At 41.7% G+C, this 24,511-nt stretch overlaps 1 protein-coding gene across 2 annotated transcripts in view; it reads left to right on the forward strand.

Annotated features, from left to right (window-relative positions):
• stau2 (staufen double-stranded RNA binding protein 2) overlaps nt 1-24,511 on the forward strand; it is a 102,420-nt gene that overhangs the window by 40,687 nt on the left and 37,222 nt on the right. For both annotated transcript variants that reach the window (XM_022744236.1, XM_022744238.1), the window contains exons 12-13: nt 8,458-8,819; nt 20,125-20,238. In XM_022744236.1, coding sequence (XP_022599957.1) covers nt 8,458-8,819; nt 20,125-20,238 — 476 coding nt within the window. The remainder of the gene's footprint in view (nt 1-8,457; nt 8,820-20,124; nt 20,239-24,511) is intronic.

Consider the following 24,511-nt stretch of genomic DNA (forward strand, 5'->3'; position numbering starts at 1 on the left):
TCCTGTGCAAAAAACGTAGCCTTTCACTCAGGATTAACACACAAGCACACAGGGGCGCAGATGCACACACACACATTCCCTTAATCCTATACACACAAGAGACACAAAGCACATCATGAGGCAGGATATGTGATGATATGATAGGAGGATTTATATGAAGTAAGATATATCTGACTTAGCCGTGTGTGTCTAGCACATGGCGGCTGCAGGCAAAATAAGATAATGACCTCAATAAAAAAAGTACTGGAACTTTGAAGTAACCTAACTGTCATTACAAACACTGCTGCAAAGGAAGTGCATGTTAACCCTTAAAGAAGTATTGTTGTAGTATAACTTACTAAGTATAGTAGTATACCCTGTGGATATATATATATCTCATTTCCATGTTCTTGGCACACGGTGTCACAAGTCTAGAGGCAGCTCTCTTTTATATATATATATATATAAAAAATAAAAAAAAAAGTCATAATAACTACTTAGTGGTCATTGGTCGGGACGTCAGCATGGTGACGGGCGTCGCAGCTGGTTTGATCTCATCACAAGGTGGTATCTAGTTACATGAGTACTCATGAGTAGTCATTACTGCATTATTACACGGACACTCAGTACTTAATGGTCGGACCACACCTAACTCTGCCTTCACCTGTAAAGTTCCACCTTTGAATGCCGGTCGGTCCACCAGTTAGCTCCAGGCTTAAATGTCTCGACAACATGAAATTTTGTAAAACCTGTCGTGGTCTCCAGAGGACGAAGCATACTGACTTTGGTGAGCCTCTGACTTTTTATCTAGCACCACCAGCGGGCCAATTATTCATCTATCCAGTGAAATATCTCTACATCTACAAGATAGATTAACACAAACTTTGGTACTCACAACAATTCATGGTTCTGCCGTCCACTTGGCTACAAGGGGTCTGCATGATGTAAATTTCATCATGTATCCAGTCCACAACTGTCTGCTCAGGCCCCTTGTGCACATGGAAGTAAACTTTTTATAAACTATATGCAAGTACTGTATTCCACATCCTCAGTCCTATTCTTGTTAAGATGTTGCACGCACTGTCTTCTTTTTTTCAACTTTTTCTTTTTGTTCTGCCAAATACAACAAACAAACAAGCTCTTCTTCTTGCTGTCAGGAGGTTGCCATCATGTTTTCTAGTGGACATGTGTGGAACATGTCTGTGTACTCATACTCATAAGTCTTGTTCAGATCTCTTAAATCTCGTTTTGTCTCCTGGTGCATTGAAAACCAACATGTCAACGTGCTAAAGCTGCAAAATAAAATATACCCTGTTGACTTGACTGCATGTAAACATGCAACTCAGTCTCTGTCCATCTGCCTCTCTGTCTCTGATCCAAATATGCAGAAAATGCAGAGACATGGAAAAGACTCCTCAGTCATCTCCTCATTTGGAAAAGATTATCTGCTTATGGACATTTTAAAGCATAGACAAATACAAAATAGTTTCATGACAGGATTTGTGTATGCACATGAGAATGTAATGGCCTTAAGGGACATTTCACTTACAGTATAGAGGGTAAAGGACTCAAAGGGCCCTTCTATGAAAAGCGTAAGGATGTAATTTCGTAGGAAACAGCTGGTTTCTATCTGCTGTATCTGTTGTTAAGTTGGCTGTCTTGTCTGTAATCAAAATAAAAACAATGAGAAAGCCTTCCTCTCACCAAAGTAAAAACGCTATTTCAAGACTTCACATTCTATTTTCAGTTGTTTTCCTGCTCTCCATAGTCTGGCAGCACTGTTATTTTATCATTTACTCCACATGGTGTGGGAGTTAAGGAAGTTAATGTTTACTACAGGTGAAATAACATGTGCAAAGAATTCATAATCATGGTGTTGCTTAAGCAGATTTCCGAGCTTTGTACTACCTGAGCTTGATTTGTTGTGATGTCCCAGCTTGATAAAACAACACACTGCGAGCAGTTTCACTCCAAATGCCAGCAAAGTAAATGCCAGCAGCTTGAGAAAGAGCAGTTTAGGGGACAAATAAATAGTCTGTGAGATGTGGAGCAGCAGAGTGGAAAACAAACAGATAGCCTTATTAGTTTTGAATGTGCTGTCGTCACTCGGGCCTAATGGAGGCTTTTTGCAGTGTTGCCAGCACGGGGTATCCAGCTTCAGCCTGGAGAGAATGAATGTGATGTTTCAGCTTTCTCATGTTGAAAAGTACAAAGCAGATTGGTAAGACTAATCACTCTGACTTATTGTGTTTGCTCCTTGCTGGTCCGGACTCAATATACAGAATCCAGATGAGAATGGAGCTCCTGCCACAAATTAAATAGCACTCATATCTGTGATTTAGTCCAATTTTTGGAATAATATATCATCTAAATTGTGTTTATAGATAAATGATTGTTTTCTCGGATAAACCATTTTTGTGGTTGTGGTTTCCATGGTAGCCCAAGCTACAGGAATTGCCCAATACCTCCAGAGCAGAGCCCCCTGGGAAACGAAGTCTTCCTAATTTGGTGATTATTCCTATTGTTGGCTGGGAGTGTGTCTTTGGTCCAGTGCCATTCCCACTCTAAGTTTATCTCACACTCAGCATGAGGCTTAACTGTCTGCTAATTACCTCTTTAAAGTTGCCCAAACCACACAACACTCACACGACGCTAATGTCTGAATAATGTTTATTGCATAAACACCATTTACAACTCATTCAAACAGATACAGCTGGTCTCCGTTTTGTGTGTGTGTGTGTGTGTGTGTGTGTCTGTGTCTGTGTCTGTGTGTGTCTGTGATTGCTGAATGGGAGATGTTTCTGGTTTGTCTGTTGTTTTGATTGACTTTGCTGTTTACCAAAAAAGAAAAAACAGGGACTAGATAAATCAGTTTTCAGAATTGGAGCACACTCAATAAAAATAAGCTGTGGCATCAGATTGATTGTAACATTTTTTTTAAACTGCTAAATTATGTTTGTGCTGATGTGTGTTTATAGAGTAAACCCTCTAAAGACCCACACAAACAGCAGAGAATAGGTTGTCTTGAATTATTTCTGTGATCAAAGTTCAAGTAGTAATAAGTGAGTCATTCTTCTTGTAAATATTTCCAGATCAAATTCTTGACAGATTTTACAAGTGTTTAAATTAAAGAAGCTGCTTTCATAGTTAGGTTCCTTCCTACTATTAAGAAGCACTATGGAGCAATGTTTTACGAGCGGGTCCCAATTTTGTTTGTATCGTGCAGGCTGACGCACATGTGCAAGCACGCGTGTGGCGTAATTCACATCCTGCTGTTGGTTTTACACTATTCCGCTGATTGACAGTCGGCGGCGGTTGCGTTCCAACAGAAGTAGCAGTGCGCCAACAAAAGCAGAGGAGAAGAAGACTGCTGTCAAGGAAACACAGATGTAAACATTGCACAATATATAATATTTAAAAAATGCGGCTTTGCAAATGTTATTCAACACAATTTTTGTTTTCTCTCAAAGACGAAGAATGCGTTTTGCTGAGAAACACTAAACAAAACTTTCTTTTGTCAATAAGAAAATTCCACAGGCCGTAGTAAATACAATTTTACGGAGCTTTTAAAATTGTGTCCTTTATGATTTCAGTCCTGGTTTCTTTCACGACACCAGTGGTTGCTGGTGGTGGTTGCAGATCCCAGAGTTCCGTTCAGGGCCAGTAAACGCAGTTTAGAGCAACGACTGTTTCAGATGCTCAGTAGGAGAAGAGCAACTTGTGACACAAACCATGGGCTTAGAAGGTTCATTGTTTCACAGTTTTTAATTAACAAAGACAAACAACAGTCTTGGCTCACGCTAGGGTTGGATGATTGGATGAATATATTTTTGGTTTTTGGTGGCAATTTTTCTTATTTTATTTTGCTAATTTAATGGTCTGACCCCTTGATAATTTAATTGAGCTATATTGTGCAATAGTGCCCTGGCTGTCAATAATCTCCATAACCAATTTTAAAGTGTTTTCTCACCTTTCTAAAACAGAATACAAAGGTATAATTATTCCACAAAGGTAGGGTGGATTAGTAAAAGTCTCTCACTATCACTGAAATAGAAAGCATCTCTCGCTCTCTCTCTCTCTCTCCGCTCTCCACACCTCCGTGGTGCTGAAGAACGCACAGCAGGCAGCAGCAGCTACTTTTCATCTGTTTTCTTAATCGTATTAATCTGAATGAAAATAAATGAAAGCAAAATCAAGTGCTTTGTAAATGTTGTATCTGCTTGTTTCTGACTGTGGAAAAGAGAGAGAGAGAGAGAGAGAGAGAGCTCAAATTGGCAGTTTGCAGGTTGGGTTCAGGTGGCTGGTTAACACATTTCTTTAGGTCAGGCAGAGCGGGGCGGCTCTCACTGTGGGTCAGGTGGGTGCGGGCCTTAAAAAACCCTGACCTGCGCATGACTATTATGCACCCCCTTTTGTTGCACTGATTTCTGTCTGTTTAGTGGTTGCTGTCTGATCCGCTGGTGCTGAAAAGCTACATCATTTTAAAAATCATATTTCAGAACTAGACCAAAAGCTGTATGCAATGTGCAGTTGTGCATCCTGATCATTTGTCCTGTTTGTCCACCTGGAAGCTGCAAACAGAGGCGTCCTTCATCTGACGCCATCAGACTCCTTCAAGTAATGTCGGACAGCTGTTCAGCCTTTTCTCTGCAGCTTACGGCTTATCAAAGATCTCAAGACGATTTATTTTGTTTCATTAAAGAAGAGTAGGCTGTAATGTTTCAGTGAAATTAGATTTTCACATTAAAGACTTTGGGGGACAGAGGATAATGTGAAGACAAATTTACTCAAACAGAATCCACACATCTGTGTAAATATATTGGCAATCACCAGTTGTTGGACTGCTGATGGCTGGTTGGAAAAATTTTAACATATCGCCCAACCCTATCTCATGCTAATACTGAACTCACACGTGCACAGACTGAACGTCGTCATCCGCATTACGTGAAATACATACATGCTTTTTCTTTTTTTTGTCTGGTATGTGCATGCTGGAATTGCTGGAATAGCTTGAGCGTGGGTAAACAATTTTAATCCTACGTGGCAAAGGTCAACTTTCCACTAACCATGTAAAACCGCAATATAGAGGGAGGCAGAAGAATGACAGAATACAACTGCACTGAACGCCAGTAGATGAAAAAAACGATGGGGATAAATAGCATTTAAAATAACAGTTGGATATGGGTAATTATTAAGGATTACAACTTTAAAGGGTGTGGTATATTGACATTTAGAAATTGGGTTAATTGCATTGTTGGAACATACAAATTGTTGTCCACATGCCTGCAGTGCTGTCGCTGACCAGCTATACCCTACATAAGGAGCAGTGCAGCATTACGTGAGGCAAACTGGGAGAAATTGGGTAAATGTGTCACCGGCTGTCCAGTTATTGCTCTGTACTACCGTTCCTCTTCCATACAAAACACACACACCTCAGGCGCCCACAGGCGATCACTGTGTATGTGTAAGTGTGCGCATGTGTGTGTGTGAGTGTAGAAGTGTCCTTTGCCCCGGTGAGCTGTGGGATGCAGTGCTACAACAAACAGGGTGGCTTAGAGACAGGAAGGGAGCGCAGAAAGAAGGAAGAAAAAGAAGGAAGAAGAGAGTGATTTTTCTCCCTTCTATTCCCATGGGTATTGCGGCAGGGCCTTTCACTCGAGTTGCCACATTTCATTTCCTGCTGTGCATATGTGTGTGTGTGCATGTGTGTCTGTTCGCTGTGTGCATGTGTGAACTATGTGAAGGTCTTGCTCCACCGTGGTGATTTATAGTGGCGGGCTTCGGCCCTATCTGTTTTCGATCAGTCTCATGCTTGGCTCTGGCTTCCCTCCAGCGCTCCCCTGGCCCACTGGACGCCGAGCCTGGGTGGGACCCCTCCGAAACTGCCTGGAACCAGCACCACAAACACAATCTCCTTCACTCTTTTGTTCCCCCACTTCTCAACCTAACTCTCGCTCTTGCCTTTCTCTAACTCGCTCCCACTTCATGTAGACAATTTCACAATCGCTGTCCGACATCCTCACGCACAAACACACTCCGTCACTCTTACTTATTCACTCTCGCTGTGTCTCCTCCTTTGTCTCACTCTTGCTCTGTCTTGCTCTCACGCTCTCGCTTGCCATCTGACACCAGCTTCAAGCACTCAATCACATGCAAACATCCTCACATGTACGCCCACACACACTTAAGTAGACAATCACACACACTCACATGGATTACATTCAGTGCCCCCCCTCCAATACTCTTCGTCCACTGCTGATGTCATGTTGGCTAACACCTTTCATTTTTTATGACGCTACATTCAGAATGCACAGGCCTGCAAGTTTTACTTGTGTAAATTCAAATTAAAGTTGTCATCATGATTGGGAGGGGGGAAAAAAATCCTAGCAGTTGTGTCATTGCTGGCATGGGTCAGTTTGTTGTAGTATGAGTAATAAGTCCTGGATTTCATAGCTGTTTCCTTCAGCTTCTCTGTTCTTCTGGATGGAGCGCAAACTTCATTGTTCATAATGCTGTCTGCAGGTTCCCAGAAACCTTAGACTAGAGTAAGCTAAAGCTCTATGTGTGTGTGTGTGTGTGTGTGTGTGTGTGTGTGTGTGTGTGTGTGTGTGTGTGTGTGTGTGAGTGTGAGTGTGACGGTAACTCAAACAGGAAGTGGCCTGTCAGTCATGCGCTTTCTCCCAGCTGTTGGTCCATACGCACACACAAACAAGCTCACAGACGTACGCACAGACACATACACAGCTGGTCTTCCTGTCTCTGGTGACCTTGGCTGGGCTTCGGAGGCTTCGCATGGTTTTCACATTCACTCATCCCCACCTCCTCTTCCATCTGAACTGGCTCCCAGCTCATCCTTCTTTTTTATCCTTTCTCTCCTTTCACATGTCGTAGTCGTCTTCTTCTTCTTCTTCTTCTTCTTCTTCTTTCACGTCACATATTCCTCCCTCTCACTTCCACCACCGCAGCCACAAAGTGACGAAAGTTCTGAACACCAACCCCGTTGGTGTTTCCTCATTTCCACCTGTCATGACCATTTCTGGACAGTGATGTCAGAGTGCAGGAAGCCAACATAAACGAATTAGATTTATCCAAATGGTCTGGATCGGAACATAAGCTTGGAGCGCTGTTGTGCTCAGCTGGCTACAAACCACAGCATGTCTGGATCGAGCTGCGTCCTGTTAAATAAAAGCTGGTCAGACAACAAAGGTGCTTCCGCCTCTTGGATCCAAATCGCTCGGGATCTTTCCTCAAGCCACCAAAATATTCTCACAAGATTCTTGATCTGAGACCAAACCTGCTTCTGAGTTCTGACATGTCTGCTTTTGAAGAGATGTTACATATATATATATATAAGTATATATAAGGTATAAGTGAAGTAGGATGCCAGTTATCTGACAGTGCTGCTTTCCACCAATGATGGAGTCATAGCCGCTCTGCTGGTACTGGTAGGCACTCCGTTTGTGTCGGTGGGTTTGTGTTTGAGAGTGAGAAAGAAAGCAGCTTTGTGTGTTTCCCAGAAGACACTTTGATAGTGCTCGGAACTGCCAGACCGCATGAAACTGTCATCTATGTTTGGTGATGGAATGCCAGTTTGAGAGCCAACACACACAAGTTAGGCACACACACATGCAGATCTTCATGGGTCCACTCAGTTCTGAGGAACAGAGACCTGACCCAGGATACGAGTTGGGTCCAAATTCTGCTCAGTCCAATAGGGTCAGGTCAGGTCGGGTCTTGCTTTACTGCCACAGGTCTCGGGTCTCATGTCCATTACCTGAATGGATGAAAGGATCTGAATCTTTGTAGTATCAGCTCTTATCAAGTGCAACGTTACAATCACTACAGGAGAAAACAGTGTTTTGTAGCAAGAGGGAGAATGAGTTTTGCTCTGAAAAGGGAACTGAACACCAGCTTTTCTTTGGAAAATCAAGAGCCTAAAAGATTTCTATTATTAAATGATGATGAAATGTTTGTTTTTTTTTTCTATTTGTGTTGGATCTGTTCTCGGTCCCCTGCAGATCGAGTCTCTCTTTTTTGAAAATTAAATTATGCACATCGGGTCTGGGTAGGTTTTCAACAGGTCCATTTCAGGTCGAGTGCTAGAGGCCATCAAAACCTCTAGCACAAACCCCTCCTGGCATTGCTTGTTAGTAAGTGGCAGCTGATGTTGGAATGTGTGTGTGCAAATAATTTTGACACTTGAGAATGAGAGCAATAATAACCCTTTTTCTCTCTTCTTTCTCCCTCAATCTCTCCTACCTTTGTCCATTTCTGCTCCTGTATAAACTCCATTTCTTCTGTATTCATTCTCTACCTACTGCTCTTACACCATCTCACCTCTGTCCATTTATGCATCCCTTATTTTATTCCTATTTTCCTCTCCTCTTCTCCCTATCACCTCACTCTTCCTCTTCCTCTTCCTCTTCCTCTTCCTCTTCCATCCATCGTCCCTCCCTCCCTCTTCTTTGACCCCTCCAGCCCAGAAGGGTCTGCTCCACCTCAGCCCTGATGTCTACCAGGAGATGGAAGCTAGCAGGAAGCAGGGGGGCAGTGGTTCGGGCCCAGGCGGCAGCAGTGGCGGCTCCGTCAACTACATAACATCCAAAGATATGGGGCCCTGCTCTGCCCCGTTGCCCCCAGGACACCCTCCATACTACAGCGGCTCAACCTCCTCACCCAACCCCACTGCTACTATGGCCAGGGAGCTGCTGCTTAACGGTCAGTCACCCACTTCTGATGCCTCCCTGCCCATAAAGGGGAAGAACCCGGCCCTGGCCTGTGGCGTCTCAGTGCAGCCCGCACAGCAGCTGGACTACCTGGCTCGCATCCAGGGCTTCCAGGTGAGATGCGACAAGGGGCACATGCTGCTATAAGGGTGTATATAGAGAAGAAAGTCTAGATTTTATATATTGATTGGAAATCCCAGTATCATACAACCTGAGTCTTACTTCTATAGCTTTGGCATTCTTTCCCATTGCTAATAATGACCTTGCACTCATAAAGTTAATTGCTGAGCTTTGGAAACACACCAACAAAGCTACAACAAAGTCCAGGTTAGGCGAACTTATGTGGAAGAAAGAACAAAGGTGAGTGGTAAAATTGCCCAAGCTGTCCATTGAAAAACACCCGTCACACTTTAGACTTCCTGGTTCAAGATAACTTGCTGAAAATATTCTAAATTAAGCTTACATTTAAACAGATATTGGATTGTTTTTGGTGGGCGTCTTATTAAAATGTCTACAAGTGTTTTTTCTGCTGGCCCTGTGCACAATAGCACGTAACTCTGCTAGTGTGCCGACGTGTTCCCTGCTGCCTCTCCTAACTGGGAGCTGGCATCTGAATCTACTGCAGGTAATATGATGTAGAGCCACTGCACATTTCTTTTTAAACTTGCTGTATGAGCCTAAAGCTTAATATTATATTTCATAAAAATGTACCGGTAGTCATTTCTTTTGATGTAAGGGGATGGGGGCCACCTCTAACATAAAATGCTACTGGAAACCTGCTTGCTCTAGTTGTCCATGCACACAGCTTTCCTTTGGAATTAAGCATTAACGTATGTCCGGCTGCTCATTTTGCTTGCCCCATTGGATGTAGCCATGTAATCAGATCTCACTGATATACCCACTAAAGTAATCTGCATTTACTGTATTGAGTACAGTGATAGAAATGATGGCTGGAATTGGGAAGGTGAGACCTTTCTTGTAATAAACAGGAATTTTGCTTTAAAATAGTTCAGTTTTGCACATTATTTCTTCTTGGGTCAAAGCCCCATCACAGCAGCCTCTATGCTGATAGGCATACAATTGTTTCCAATTTCACATTTATTTCACTTGTGGAATGTAGCCTTGTATTTCATTTTAACTGGCATCAATTAGGTCATAAAAGTCATGATTTAAACTTGGTAGAAGCTGCAGACACCCTGTGGTACAGTCATACAGTATGCACACATGCTAAAGTGACAGCACAGATGTTAGCGTGACCATGCATAAATATGACCCCAAACGCACACACACACACACAAATACACATATATGCATGCACACATCTCCTTGGCCTGAGTCTTCTCCTTCTGGGCCATTCCTATAAATAATAATTGTGGTCTCGGTCAACCAGTGTGGTTGTACAGAAGAAACAAACATAGCCACACACACACCACCACCACTTTAAACTTCTCCACTTAAGAGATGCTGGCTTTCTGGATCAAAACACATGTACATAGCATGTTGGGCACGACCGTCACCTCAAATCACCTGCAACTGCCGCACGTAGTGTATGTTTGTCTGTAGAGGACACTACTGCTTATAAATGAAGAGAGTAATGAGAATGACGCTGCTACAGGACAATTTGACTTGTGTGAAGAGTCTATAGAGTGTAGGACCACTCGATAGCACACTATTCGTTTTCTGGTTCTCACTGTGGACAATGTTGGCAGGCTGTGGATTTAGAGCTCACAGGTGCTTCTGTCATTACCGGACTGGACACACGCACAGAGCGGACACATACACTCACTCTTAGCGCTCTGTGTGTATTTTTGTGTCTAATAAAGAGCCAACCCAGGTTCTGTTTTAATCTGTGCCGGCCGATCTGTGGCGAATACCACGCCACTGATACCAGCGCCTGTACACTTAAGCTGCAGATGCTTTTTATCAGTTTGAGCGAAAACATTTTATCTTAACCTGCTGAGGGTTCCTTTGAAAGGCCTTTGTTATTGCTCTGAGCCTTCCTGTGTGTGTGTAACCTGAGAGAGCTCTGCTGCCAGGCCAAGCCCAAACACACTTGTACATATGCACACACACATACACACACACAGCAGGTTCTGTTTAGTGCAAATGGAAGAGTTGGGCTAAGCCTGTGTGTGAAGTTTAAGTCCCTGTCGTTCTCATACTGTACAAACCATAACCTATTCTGCATATTTATAAATATATTTTTGTCTGTGCACATGTCTGCAAGTGAATGCACGCATAAGCATCAGTGCGCTCGCAGAAAACCGTGTGTGTGTGTGTGCGTTTCTTAAGCGAGGAATTCAGGCTGTAATTGAGACATGCAGACAATATGTGTTCCATTGAGGGGATGTTTCATATCATGCGGGTTTGTAATGAGAACCTCTGGTTGCCTACACGGCCATGTCAGGCAGACTTTTTAAGGCTTATGTATTCTTATGTGTTTTTGTGGGATAAACCACCACAGATTTCAGATGTTTTTGCCAAAAACTGCACTTGTCTGCTTTTCCACCGGACACGTAATGTGCCGCTGTGTGTCGTGCAGGCTTTCTCTCGACCACACTCGACAACAAACAAGGGCTCGGATCCACCACAAAGTTTTTTCAGTAATTTGATAATAATCTCCTGGTCTGATTAGTAACTTTGTTTTTGTAATGTAATTATGTTATCCAAGTGAGCGGATTACAATGACTGCCCAACACTGGATTAAAGCAACTAAGCAAGCAGAGAGGACATTCTCATAGTGTCTGTTTCAACCATCCAGCTCCACAGACAAAGGCCCGGACCTACCTGCTAAGCCCTTCTTTTGATTTGATTGGAAAATAGCCTCTGGTGGAAGCTCTGACTGGATAAGCAACAGTGTGTTGTACTCACGCCAGCTTGGAGCAAGGATGCTGGCACTCGCTCCAGTGTGTTTGTGTGTGTGTGTGCGTGTGTGTATTTCCTATTAATTTGGCTGGCGTGTTGTTGGCACGGCGGGTATGTGTGCTAGAAGTAGGGCAGAAACAAAGAAGCAGGAGGTAATAGACAACACATGGACCAAGGATGAAGTACTGAGTAAGAGCCACGTAACAGATTCTCCCTCTTTCTCTTTGTCTCTGTATCCCTCTCTTTGCTCTCTGGTTTATTATTGTTATGTTTTGGTCTTTCTGCACCTCCATCACAATCGCTTCCTCTATTCTTAATGCTTCCACAAATTTACTAACTCTCTCATTTCTCTTGCTGTTTGTGTAGTTTGGAGATGTTGAAGGGTTTGACCTCAGCATCGCAGTCACCAGCTGCCCATTTACTCTGCCATCACATTACTTAATAGTTATTACAGACTGCCGCTGCTTCAGGTTATTGACTTCTAGCCATTTTAAAAGTGAGCAGGAGGCATGCTACACACCTGGACTAAGACAAATGTACTGCTTCAGTGCTGATTTATTCTCTTGCATACCTCCACAACTGCTTGCATGCACTTTATTTCCCATAAGCTTCTTGATTATTGGAAGGCTGGAGTTTTTTTATCAGAGCAGCTCTCTCTGTCTGTCCGTGTCTGAATGTGGGCCGGCTGAGCTGGAGTGATTTAGTGGTTGAGCGAATTAATGAAGAAGAGGGGAGTGAAATGGGCACAGAGAAAGGAAGTGTGGACGAAAGACCAGTGTGTGTGTGTGTGTGTGTGTGTGTGTGTGTGTGTGTGTGTGTGTGTGTGTGTGTTTGGTGTGTGTGTGTGTGTCATCACATGCTGCTATTACTTGTGGGCCAATACTGAGAATGATTCCTCAGGCACCGATGACAAGTTACATGATCCCTAGTTACACAAGTAGCCAGTGGACAGGCATACTGTATGTTTAACAAGGATAGATTAATGATCCTCCCATTTTTAAAGATGAAGATAAATTTGGTTTATTTTTTCATCAAGAAAAAATCTTGTATGCATCATTTTTTTTTTTTTTTTTTTTTAAATCAGAGTTATGTTTGGGATGTGTGGGCCTAATGCGTTTACATCTGTATATCATTTGAACCATAAATTATGCTTTGATCGAAAGCACCACGCAATAGTTAGTAATACAAATTTGACATATTTGTTTCATATTACCAAATACTAAACCACTATAGCATTTTGCTAAAATGCTAAACTGACGTCACAGTAGCACAGGCGGAGAAGAGTCATAAAGTCAACAAAAGGACTCAGTAATGTGCAGTATATAGAAGCAATATTTATCTACACTTTGCTAATATTAGCTAACATTAGCCGCTGTAAGCGACTGGTCATATGAGACCAAATATGGCCAAGTCGGGCTGTAGCAGCAAAACTCCTGCGTGCACTGAATTGAGCAAAAGTGTGTTTTACTGCTCATAAATTCAACCTTTCATTTTGAAACATTCAAAGTTTCAAAATAAGTCAGTTATAATTACTTGGACTCCAAATTGTATTCTGCTGCCCTGTATATAATGATCAAATTAACCTTGTTTTACCCAAGGTCCATACAAATCATAAGACACAGAACAGTAAGCAAGCATGTCATTATTTTATTTTTGTTGTGCAGACTGTAATGCCATAAGCCATATCCCTGAGTAACTGGCAGGTACAGTGAATGTAGCACCTTTTCAGCAAGAGTTAGAAATTACACCCCTCCTGAGGTTATACAAATGGAAAATATGACAGAAGCACTTTGTGTATTGTAGCAGAGATTGTTACCAGCATGTGGAGTTTTGATGACCAGCATAAAACATAACCTGATAGATTAGTTTGATTGATTGGGTGTATTTGAAGTGCATGGGCTTGGATCTCTCAAAGCGTGAGTGCAGGATCACTCTTTAAAAAAAAAAAAAAAAAAAAAAAAAATCATAATCGCAGAGACATTGATATGGGTCACATCTGAACTCTTAATGACACAGGATATTGCCACCTGTTCGAAATTGTTAATATCCTCTTGCATGCGTGGCGATCAAAGATCAGTATACTGTAGTGTAACATTCCAGGTTGCGTCTGGAAGAGCTGAACGGTATCTACTGCATCTATCAGTTCTGTCCACCTGCTAAATCCAAAAGCAATAACACAGCAGAGATAGCAATCAGCTGAGTTATGTTATCTAGCCATGACAGGCTGAACTTTGCAGATGGATTTAGAGGAAAGGGAGGGCCATATTCGTTGCTGTGCTGGAATCAGAACTTCTATGTTGGAAATCCCATGTTAATGAAAACACTATCCTTGGCGGGTGGCTGGTGTTGATATCCATTCAGTGCAGTTCCCAGGATTTCTCACACTTACACGTTGTTTGTTCTTCTCTCTCTCTCTGCTTCCTTCTTTGGCTGTATAGAAAAACCACTTCAAATGGTGCCGACTACACCTTGTACCCTGCCTGGCACTTTCTACCTTCTCTCTTTTTTTTTTCCCCCCTCTCTCTTTTCCCACTCTTTCTCCTCCCTTCCTGATCTCCATTGCTGACTCTCATCTCTCTGTATCAACATCAAACGCCTGATCTGGTACAAACGTTCAAAGACTCTAACAGTTTGTTTCCAACCTCCTTGTCATCGTCTCATTCCTCTACTCTGTGTTTACTCTGGGATTTGCGCTAGAAAATACATTTTGGGATGGCTAATCCCACCACGTTTGATTTCTGCGGCAGGGTGATGGCTTCCAGCTGCGCTCTGCGGCATATTTGTGTGAAGAGCGATCTTCGAAAACAAGTTTTGTCGGTGGTATAAATCAGACCGTTAATGCTGTGCTGGCTCGGCGCACAGTCTCTCTGCTTACATGGTGGCCCTCTGTGTGTGCATGTCGGTGCGTATGCCTGTGTCTGTGTGTTTGGCAAAACTGAGTGATGATGTTTTTGCACCACAATCAAGCCCATTTGCAAACCTTTAAATCAAATACCCTCAAGTGCCAGCACAGCAAATTGCAAATTTGAATATGCAGCATCTTTTTCTTCTTCAGTCTTTTTTTTTTTTTTTTTTTTAGAACTTGCCTTTGTTCTTTGTATTTTGATAGTATCGATCATATTTCATGTAATTCTCAACTCTAGGCACTGATAGCAGTTGTGTGCCAGCGTTGTCCCGGCATGGGGAGATGAAGGGTGTGTTAACCTGGCACTTTGTTTGGAATCCAAACAGTTCTCTTCATTATCTGCACACCAGTTACTGTTCTCAGAAAAACTCCAGCCGGCATTCTTCCATCAGTTTAAACTCCTTCTGTACTGAGTGAGCTCTTTCACAAACTGCAAACAGAGTCCCAAGTGTTTTGATGACAATTTAATGATGGATAATAACATAATAAAAAAGCCCCTTTTGTGCCGTTTTCTGTGCCCAAATCTCTCTGGATAAACCAAAGTGGTTGGAAAACAATACAAAGTTATGATAGTAATGTCTCAAATATTATTGTTGTCCTAGTAAAACAAAACATTAAACCAAAAGTAGTTTTTACTAGTACTGCGAAATCATGTCGGAACAGTTGAAATCAAAAAATTTTCACCCAGAAACGTCTTTTCTTTTTTTTAAAGTATATTTTTTTGGGTTTTTTTGTGCCTTTATTGGACAGGAGAGTAGAGAGAGAGACAGGAGCTGGGGAGGCAGAGAGAGGGGGAATGACATGCAGTAAAGGGCCGTCCGATGCGGGACTCGAACCGGGGCCAACTGCAGCGAGGACTGTAGCCCCTACACATGGGGCGCCAGCTTAGACCACTACGCCACACAACGCCCCGGAAATGTCTTTTCTAAAGAGATTTAGATCTACTACTGAAGGAAAAGTTGTGGAACTGGACTTATTCTTGCTGATAGTTGGATAAGAACACCAGTCTCATATCTGTCCATTATGAAGTCACAGCCTATAGCTGGTTGTCTTAGCTTAGCATAAAGACTGGAAATGCAGGGAAACAGTTAGCCTGACAAAGGTATAACAAAATTAAAAAAAAAAAAAAACTCACCTAGCTTGGCAATCTCACAGTGATAACAAGACTAAGAAGTCACTGCACCCAGCGAAGACATAGTGTGGCTCATGACAAGAAGAAAGCAAATGAGTATATTTTCCAAAATGTTGGGTTATTTCCTTAAATTGTTCAAAGTATTCTATTAAGAGTTAAGGGAGACAAATGTCAGTTTGAAAAGCTGGTGGATTGAGCCAAAGTGGTTGAAGAACTAAAGAACCTTCTCTTATCTATAAAACACACACTCATCTTTTCCAGCCTTTGCAGAAACAAGTGGGTAACGACAGCGGTATCTACATCACATTTATATAACATGCTGGCGTCCCTCCAGGCGGCAGCCGGTAACCACTGTATAGTCAGACTAAAATATTTTGACATCACTTTATTTGATTCATAATTTTAACACCTGTCTTTGTTTTTTAGGATTCTTACAAAATACAAAAGAATCACTGCAGCTGACACACACACGCCTTCTGACTGTCAGCATTTGAAAGTGATAGTTACATGTATTACATGAGCGACTTTTTCAATTGCATTAGAATGTACCGTGGTTTCTTTTTCCGGTCACTCAGCTTGTATTTCTTGAGAAAACCTATTTTCTGAATGCAAGTTCTAGATAATGAACTGGCTTCAGTAAAACTTGGGACTCTCTTTGTCTCGCTGTCTTAAGACCTCTCTCTGTGATTCGAGCAAAGTGCACTCAAAGTTTTTTAGAGTAGCAGCTTTGTTTGCCCTCAACCTCCTGCCTTTAGTAGAAGTGAAAGGTATAGTAACAGTGCACTTCAAATACTCTTGACCCCTGATGTCCCCACTGAAGTGGTTCAACGTGGACCTCTAATTGCTTCTCACCAACAATGACAGCGTTTCTTTGGCTGAGAGGGTTTGTTTATTATAGTAAAGTCTAAGTTATTTCCGTGCTCTTTGACTCTCACAGCCTGCATTCAGGCTAGTTCTCAGTCCTGCAATACTTGTGCTCTGTGGTTATAAATGGAGTAACTTGACAATAAGTATTTATTTTCGCAATTACCTTAACAGCATTGTGTGCATCTATATCCTTATTTGTGCGTGTACTTCGCCTCCATTTTTGTGCCCCCCTTTCATGTCCATATAGATCTCTATTTGTGGGTGAGCCCATACATGCATATTTGTACACTCGACATAAACTCAAACATGGCTGCATGAGCGCTATGACTGTGATTGCTTTTTAGTTTGTGCGTGTTCATGTTTGTTCGAATAAAGAGGAGCATTTGAAGAGGAGCCATCCAGCTTTAGAAGCCAGATGTCATAGGTCGTTCCACATTAGTGCCGCCGATCAATCGCAGGCCTTGCGTAACTCTCCTGCCTCTTTGTCCCTAAAGGAAGTGGATTAGAGGCTGTTTTCTGAGTTGGGACCTGGGATGATTAGTTAGGCCTGTTTAGAATGCATGCACTCACAGATGCATACAAACATGCACTCAAAACAGACGGGCTGGATGGGATAATAGATGGTTTGTTTTTAAGACGCTCGTTATTTCGGTTTCCGCAAAATCATTGCAAATGAGATGATGCCTTAACGTTCTTTGATGCTAGCAGATCAGGCAACTTTCTTTCCTGCCTGCAGGTCAGAGTCGCTGCTAAATCAAAGTGATCAGGCATTTTGTCAATTTTATCAACAAGCCACCAAGAAAGAAAGACCTCCAGGTGATGTTTGGTGACCTGCCAAATTGGCTGTTTTAACCAGAATTTGGCTGGTGGCTAGAGTAAATCAAGTTTATTTATGTAATCCAATATCGCATCCAGTGTGTAAATGGGCATCACAGGCACACAACCGACCATGATTCCACACTCAACTCAAGATGTGTAAGAGGACAAGGTAAAAGTGTTTCTGTGAGGCTGTAGTTCGGCAGAGTGGTGCTTTGAGCTAAATGCTAACGTCAGAGTGACAACGCTAACATGTTGATGATTAGCAGATCAAATGTTGACCATGTTCACTATTTCAGTTTAGCATGTTAGTGCCCTAACATTTGATAATGGCGACTAACCGCAAATTCCAAATGATGCGAATGTCATAAGTTTTGCAGGAATTTGGTCATAACCTGTTGGACAAATTAAAATTTCAGCCTAATGATGGCACTAGAAGGATAGTTCAGGGATTAGCAAAGTGGTTACGGTTCATCCTGTGAGGTACTTGAGCGTCTGCACCAAATTTCATGGCAATCTATTCAGTAGCTGTTGAAACATTCCACTCAAAAAAAGACTGGAAAGAATGGACAGAAAGTGTAAGAAAAGATATTCAAAATACAATAGTGAGATCATTATAGGTCAACTAGTTTCTTTACTCATACTTGTAGATCAAGCATCCTGATCTTTGATCTAGAAATGGTTGAGGTTTTTGATTTAACAACTTGATTTATTTCATCATCTCCTGATCTTTGCCCCCGCATGGTCAAACATACTTTGTAATTGGTAGTTTCCATTAGCCGAATATTAACACTCATGTGTATACACCCTTGCATACAATGGGCGAAGTTGAGGAATTATTAGAAATTTGATATATCTAAGCATATATCTCTTTACAAGGAGAGGCTGAAAGAGAGCGTCTGTTTCCTCCAGCGCCATCGAAGGGCCTCACCCTCGGCTGGAGGCCTGACAGCTCGCAATAGATGAACCGAGCCAAGTGCCCGCTGATCAGACAGCATGATTACACCATACATCACAGGCTCCCAACCACAGGCCTTTATACTGCCTAAATGAACCAGCATAGTGGACAACTGCACATGCACACACACACACACACACACACACAGATCCATATCTTTGTGTTCGCACCCATAGCCCTTTTCTTCTTCACACACAGGTTGAATTCCCAAGCTTATAGAAGTAGCTTGGCACATTTATGTATTTTCCAAAGTTTCTGAAATAGGATTCTTGTTACCAGACAATTATATTCTTACCCCTAAAAAGTACCCCTCCTTTGTTTTTTTTTCACCCCCTCTCTTTCTTTCGCTCTCCCCTTAATGTTGAAGTCTGGAGAATTTATTAGAGATTAACTTGTCAGAGACAGCTTTTTCCACGGCTCACTTTACTACATTCATCATTCATACACACAACAGATAGCATTCCACAATTTATCACCATGGGCCCATCTCCTCATCAGTGGGTGTGTGTTCACATGCATGTGTGTGTCTATGTACTATAAGTAACATCACCTGATTGTTCATACCTCGGTGTGCACATGTTCACACCAGCGTGTGTTTGTTTATGGTATGATGGGTCTGTGTCTTTACGGGCAGACTTCCATGTGTCAGGCTGGCTGGAGCACACACACACCCACACTTTTCCGCATATGATCATAACTCATTCGGAGAAACGCACACACCTTGCTCTGGAAGCTTTCAGTCACAGATCATATACGTCTGTGCATGCGTGTGTGTACACACAAGGTCTGCGTGTATGGCCAACAAACTGTAGCTGAGATAAGATTAAACTTTTCTCATGTGAGGAGAGTTAAAATGCACAAAGTGAAATACACACTCTAGCACAGGAAACAGATTTTCCCCTGATTAAAAGAAAGTAATAACTTACTTAAAACCCTTCAGCCAACATAAATATTAAGACACAAACCAACACACACATTGTACATAAATTGAACACATACTGACATCAACATGTTTTCACCACAGGTTTCTTTATAATGTCAGCTGCTATTACAGTGTTCATTTTGTGTCTCTAACAAATTCCACTCAGAAAATCTCGAAATAGCCCTTTTTTATTATGCCTGACTTATCTGAGGGGTTTAAGTGTGATGCTAGAAGCTCTGTTATTTTCAAAGCCACATTCTTCCATACCTGCTAGCTTACTTTTTCATTTGCTCTCTGAAATGTAAAGCCATACTGAATCAGTAATGTCCTCTCTCATTCTTTGTCTCTCTGCGTCAGTCAGATATTTCTTTCCTTCGTCCTGTTCCCATAGTTATTTGTGCCATTTATTAAGATGCCTGCAGCTGTCCTTAGCATAAGTAGGCCATGCAAACGCATACGCACATAAAGGGACATATACACATGCAAATACACACACGTGCTCAGAGTGAGAGCCAGTGAGAAGTAGGGCAGATAAGCAGGCAGTATTACCAAAAGCCCTTGGATCTCAGGAGCAGACTGTCCCAGAGGAGCATCATGTCATAACAGCCCTAATTGCACAGCATTTAGGAATGCCTGCAGAGTTAACCTCTCAATGATGAGGGGTCGCCAGTGATGTCACCACTACCTCCTTGGATGCCCCCTCACAATCTCACATACACACCCTTGCATTCATTTCCCCCCATTGCCATCTCTGTATGGTGTGGGGTAATTGTCCACAAATGCTCTGGTGGCAATTAGACATGCAAGATTTACTCTCAAGCCAACCACTTCCAAAAACACAAGACTGTATCCCACTGAAAACTTCACTGCTCTTGTCATTTGTGCACTGACTGATGTTTTCCTGTATTTACTTTTGGGCTAACTAAATTTGTCGACCTTTGCCCTCTTTTCCAGGTGCAGTACAGTGATGCGCAGAGTGGTAAGGATTTTGTAACCTATTTGACCCTCTCCCCTGTGCAAATGACTTTCCACGGCACCGGGAGCACCCTCCAAGCCAGCCATGACCAGGTATGTGTGAGTATGTGTATTCAAGTGACAGGGGGGTTGAATCCACTGTGCTAGTAGAAGGAGTGCACCAAAGTCAAATATTGTAGATCAAAGTGTGCCAGAAAGTGAATGAAAATGAATCTGAAAATCACATGATACATCAGTAATCTGATTGGCTCTCGCGTGAACCTGGTAGCAAACAGTTCGTACAGTTTCAGGGTTATGCGTTCCAAAATGCACACAACTTTTCACTCAATTGAAATGCAACTCAGCTGCTGCAAAACAACCTGCAACGAGATGCATGAAAATGTTTCCACATAACAACAACCTTTGCAAGTAATATTGTCACAGTAAAGACAGTTGTATTGTATATCAAATCATGTGAGGAATACAGTGCCAGAAAATGGTGAGAAAATAAGGATCCTTTCTGGCAAATGAAAGTATTATTTCACTAAAGCCCAACCAAAACTGGATTTTTTTTTTTTTTTTTTTACAAAGCCAATACTTGAGAATGATACAAATCTGATCTGGCTGATATTCTGTTTTTTCCGTTACATAAACATTTTGTAATTTTATTGTAAAAATCCGGGTAAAGCTATTTTGCAGTTGAATATAAAACTTTATCATCATAGATGGCAGCAACAAGTTGATCATACATTTTGAACCATTAACATTAATGGATGTTAAATTATTTTGACTAATGACTGTAAATAAAAACTCTATTGAGAAAAATAAATGTCAAATATGCATCAAAATTCTGCCAACAAAAATTTTTATTGCTGTAGTTTACTGCTCTGCAATTTGTTTTTGCCAACATACTGTAAACACTGATGGCCAATAATGGCTGCTAATATCAGCCAGGCTCTGCTCTTTAGGATCGGCTTATACTGGTTTAGTGAAGTGTAGTATATAGTGTAGTATATAGGTCATACTGTGAGGAGGGAGCAGTCCTCTATCCTCCTCTCTCCTCTAATTAACAGAGAAGACTTGGCTCTGCGGTTTTATTATGAATCACCAGAGCATCAGAACCACCTGTGATAATAATCGCTCATTGCATTCTCTCTGACAAGCCTCTGTTCCTCCCACACACAGGCGCCAGTTCACTGTGATTTTCAATCTATCAAAGTAATACCCATCCTGAAATCTGACGGAGTATCTCAACAACTTGTGGCGTAACCCTCATTCTCTCTCCCTCCCTCTCTCTGGTTTTCTCACTCACTCTCTCTCGCGTACACCCCATATTCAGAAGGAGGCTCTTTGTCTTGTGTTGCCCAAGCAGAAAACCAGTTGCTTACATTCTATCATCTAAACATAGGACGCCCCTTTGTTCAGCAGTCTTCAAAGCTTTAATAAAGGACCGGCCCGGCCCTGAATGGGACAGCTGACAGGGGGCTAGTGCCGCCACCGCTAACTGAGAGCCAAGCCAATATAGGCCAGGCAGGTCTGCGTCCTCGGGACCTGTTGTTGCCAGGAGCACTGGGGCATGACCGACTGTTAGAGAAGGCCTTTCTTTTCCTCATCTCAGTACAGTGAGGAGTACGACCACAAAGGGAGCACCTAACAATAAGGGGTCGCCCTCAGCAGCCCCCAAACCCCGACACTTGTTGAACAAAGTGGGCCTGAAGGCGTCACACATTTGGTCAGCTTTACCCAGATGATGATGCACGCTGCTGTGAGTATTTGTTGACTTACTAATAAGGGCCTCAGAGTTACCTGAAATCTGTAGAATAGATTACCTCATGTGCTGCTGGACCTCAGGAATTCCCGTTGCACACAATCAGATCGATCCACGAGCTGCCAATTAATAGTTCAGGGGAGATCCACGTGTTTCCTATGCCACATGTTGGCCTCGGCACCAATACACACAAACACACACCTTGCCCTTTTATCTGTGTAATTAGACATTATAAATCTCATGAGATGGAACAGGGGATCTCTCAGCTAAAAAGTGATAAACCTTTCCTGGAGCCATTCTCTGTTGCTGTGCACACACACAGCTAACACAGTAACATGTGGTGACTCCAGTCTGTTTCATTATACATCTCTCTGGGAATTTCCTGCTCTGTTATCTGCGCTCTCATGGAGGTTTATGTCAGGTAGACCGGAGCAACTGATATAGATCAACAGCCAAAGGAAATCCTCTCCACAAATCTCTGCCCATGATGTATGGAGGAAAGATGTGTAGGATATGGACAGCAGTTACGGATAATTGGCTGAGGAAACAGTTGGCCTCTTCATGCAAAATGACACTTGATGAAAAGGGAGCAAGATCTTGATTAATTTAATATGTGTCAGTATTTCCAGTTTTTTTGCTCTTCATTGTTTACAAACGCAAAATCCAATAGAAATTTGTGTCACTCGTGTATCCATTGAAGCCTATTGTTTCCAAAATGTGTTTCAAATTATTCAAATAATTCCATCGTGTATTCTTGCATTTTGAGCTTTATTTAGCAACTTTAGCAAGTCTTGACCACAAGTAAGAGTGGATAGCCATGGGTCCGATGTCAGGGCCTGCTATGGAAGTGTCAATAAGTCAGAAGTGTTTGAGTATTTGTGTTTGTGTAAACATTTGTTATTATGTTGTCACAAAACAGAGATTGCAGCTTTTGATTATGAACCTTAATTAGACCCTGTCAAATGGCAGTAAAACAATGACTTGAAGAAAAAACACACATGGCCCCAAAACACTTTTTACTGTCTTTACAATATCAAAGGTAATCTATAATCGGTTAAACAACTAAGTGTCGAACAGTAGCAATAGAAATTGTAATAACAATTGTAAAAAGGTTTACTGTAAATAATGATTAACGAGACAGTCTCCAGTTTGTGTCCAAAACCATGTTGTTTTGGTTTAAAACACGTGTCTCTTTTTCTGCCGTATCTGCTGTAGGATTGGGTTGCACCAGATATTCATAAATTTTACTACTTTTTAGTCAAATTTAATTTCCTATTTCTGCATTTCTTAGTTTGTGTGTAAAGACCTTCCTAATTTAAAACCAATAAGTTACTAAAATGGGTTGCACCATTAAAACTTAATGGTCCATAAATAAATTAATGTCTTCGTGAAAACATTAGTCGTGTGAAATTGGTTACTCGAAAACACATGTAGCAATCAAGGCAATTTACTATGTAAACAGAAAGTCAGCGTAGCATCACAAGCTGTAACTTAATTGCCAGAAATAACAGTTGTAGGGAACAGTTCTTTGTAAATTATGCATCTTTTTTATTTATTTATATAAGCATATATGGAGAACTGAGTATTTCAGAGTTTAGAACATGTTTGAAAATATGTGATTATGCTAACCTAGCTAACTCTAGTTATTTATTCTGATGCTAACAGCATAATGTTTGGTATTATGGAGGTGTATTATGTCATTTTTGTTATTTACATCATTATTAAATAGCATTTTGATCAAGTGTCAGATATTTCAACCATAATTAATATTACCTAATTTAAATAAATCATATCTTATCTTACCAAGCTAAGCTAAGTGAGTTTTGTCACTTGGTTCAATTTGCTACACACCAGTTCCACCTGGAAGTTCTGCATGTGTAAATATTTAGATACAAGTTATCCCTACACAAGAAGTCATTTGTGTGGTGCAAACTATTTTAATTGAATTATGTGTAAATTTCTACTTAGTGAACACTTAACGTCATAGCTGGACGAAGTTTAAACTTAGGAATAGCTGGAGCAACCCGCTCCTGGTACACCAGGTCATGTTCCCAGTTAAGGTTTTCTGTCGTGCGCTGTTTTGTGTACATTTTTTTTTTTGAATCACATTCTCAGTGTCTTTGGACACAAGTGGAAGAGTATATCTGTAACTCACTGGATTGTATGGGAATAGTTAGTAATAGAGAATTAATTACCTGTAAAAGGTACAAAGTTGGTGATGTGAGAGTAAATCATTTGTGTAGCCTTCTGTTGAACAGTAAACAATAATGATCGAGAGCAGAGGTGTTGTCAGTATAATTTTACAATGGTCTGCTCTTTATCAACAAGTGCAAACACACACAGAAGCACCTACACATAAACACACACCACAGTGCTTAGGTGCCATAATCCTTGGCCTTGTGCAGACATTCCTGGAGGGCCTGTATGTGTGAGAGATATACAGCTGAGTGCTCTTTTTGACCTTATGTGCCATCTATTCGGTGCCATCTGCCGAACACATGTGAGCCCGTAGGCTGCTGCATTGGCTGAAAAGTCGCCTGGAGCCAAAGATGTTTGTCAACATATCCTCCATTTTAGTTCTAAATTATTTTTGTTAATAGTTTCAGCCTTGGGTTACAC

This window comes from Seriola dumerili, unplaced genomic scaffold (genome assembly GCF_002260705.1).
Source record: "Seriola dumerili isolate Sdu_G_001 unplaced genomic scaffold, Sdu_1.0 BDQW01000079.1, whole genome shotgun sequence".
In the NCBI taxonomy this organism is placed as follows: Eukaryota; Metazoa; Chordata; class Actinopteri; order Carangiformes; family Carangidae; genus Seriola; species Seriola dumerili.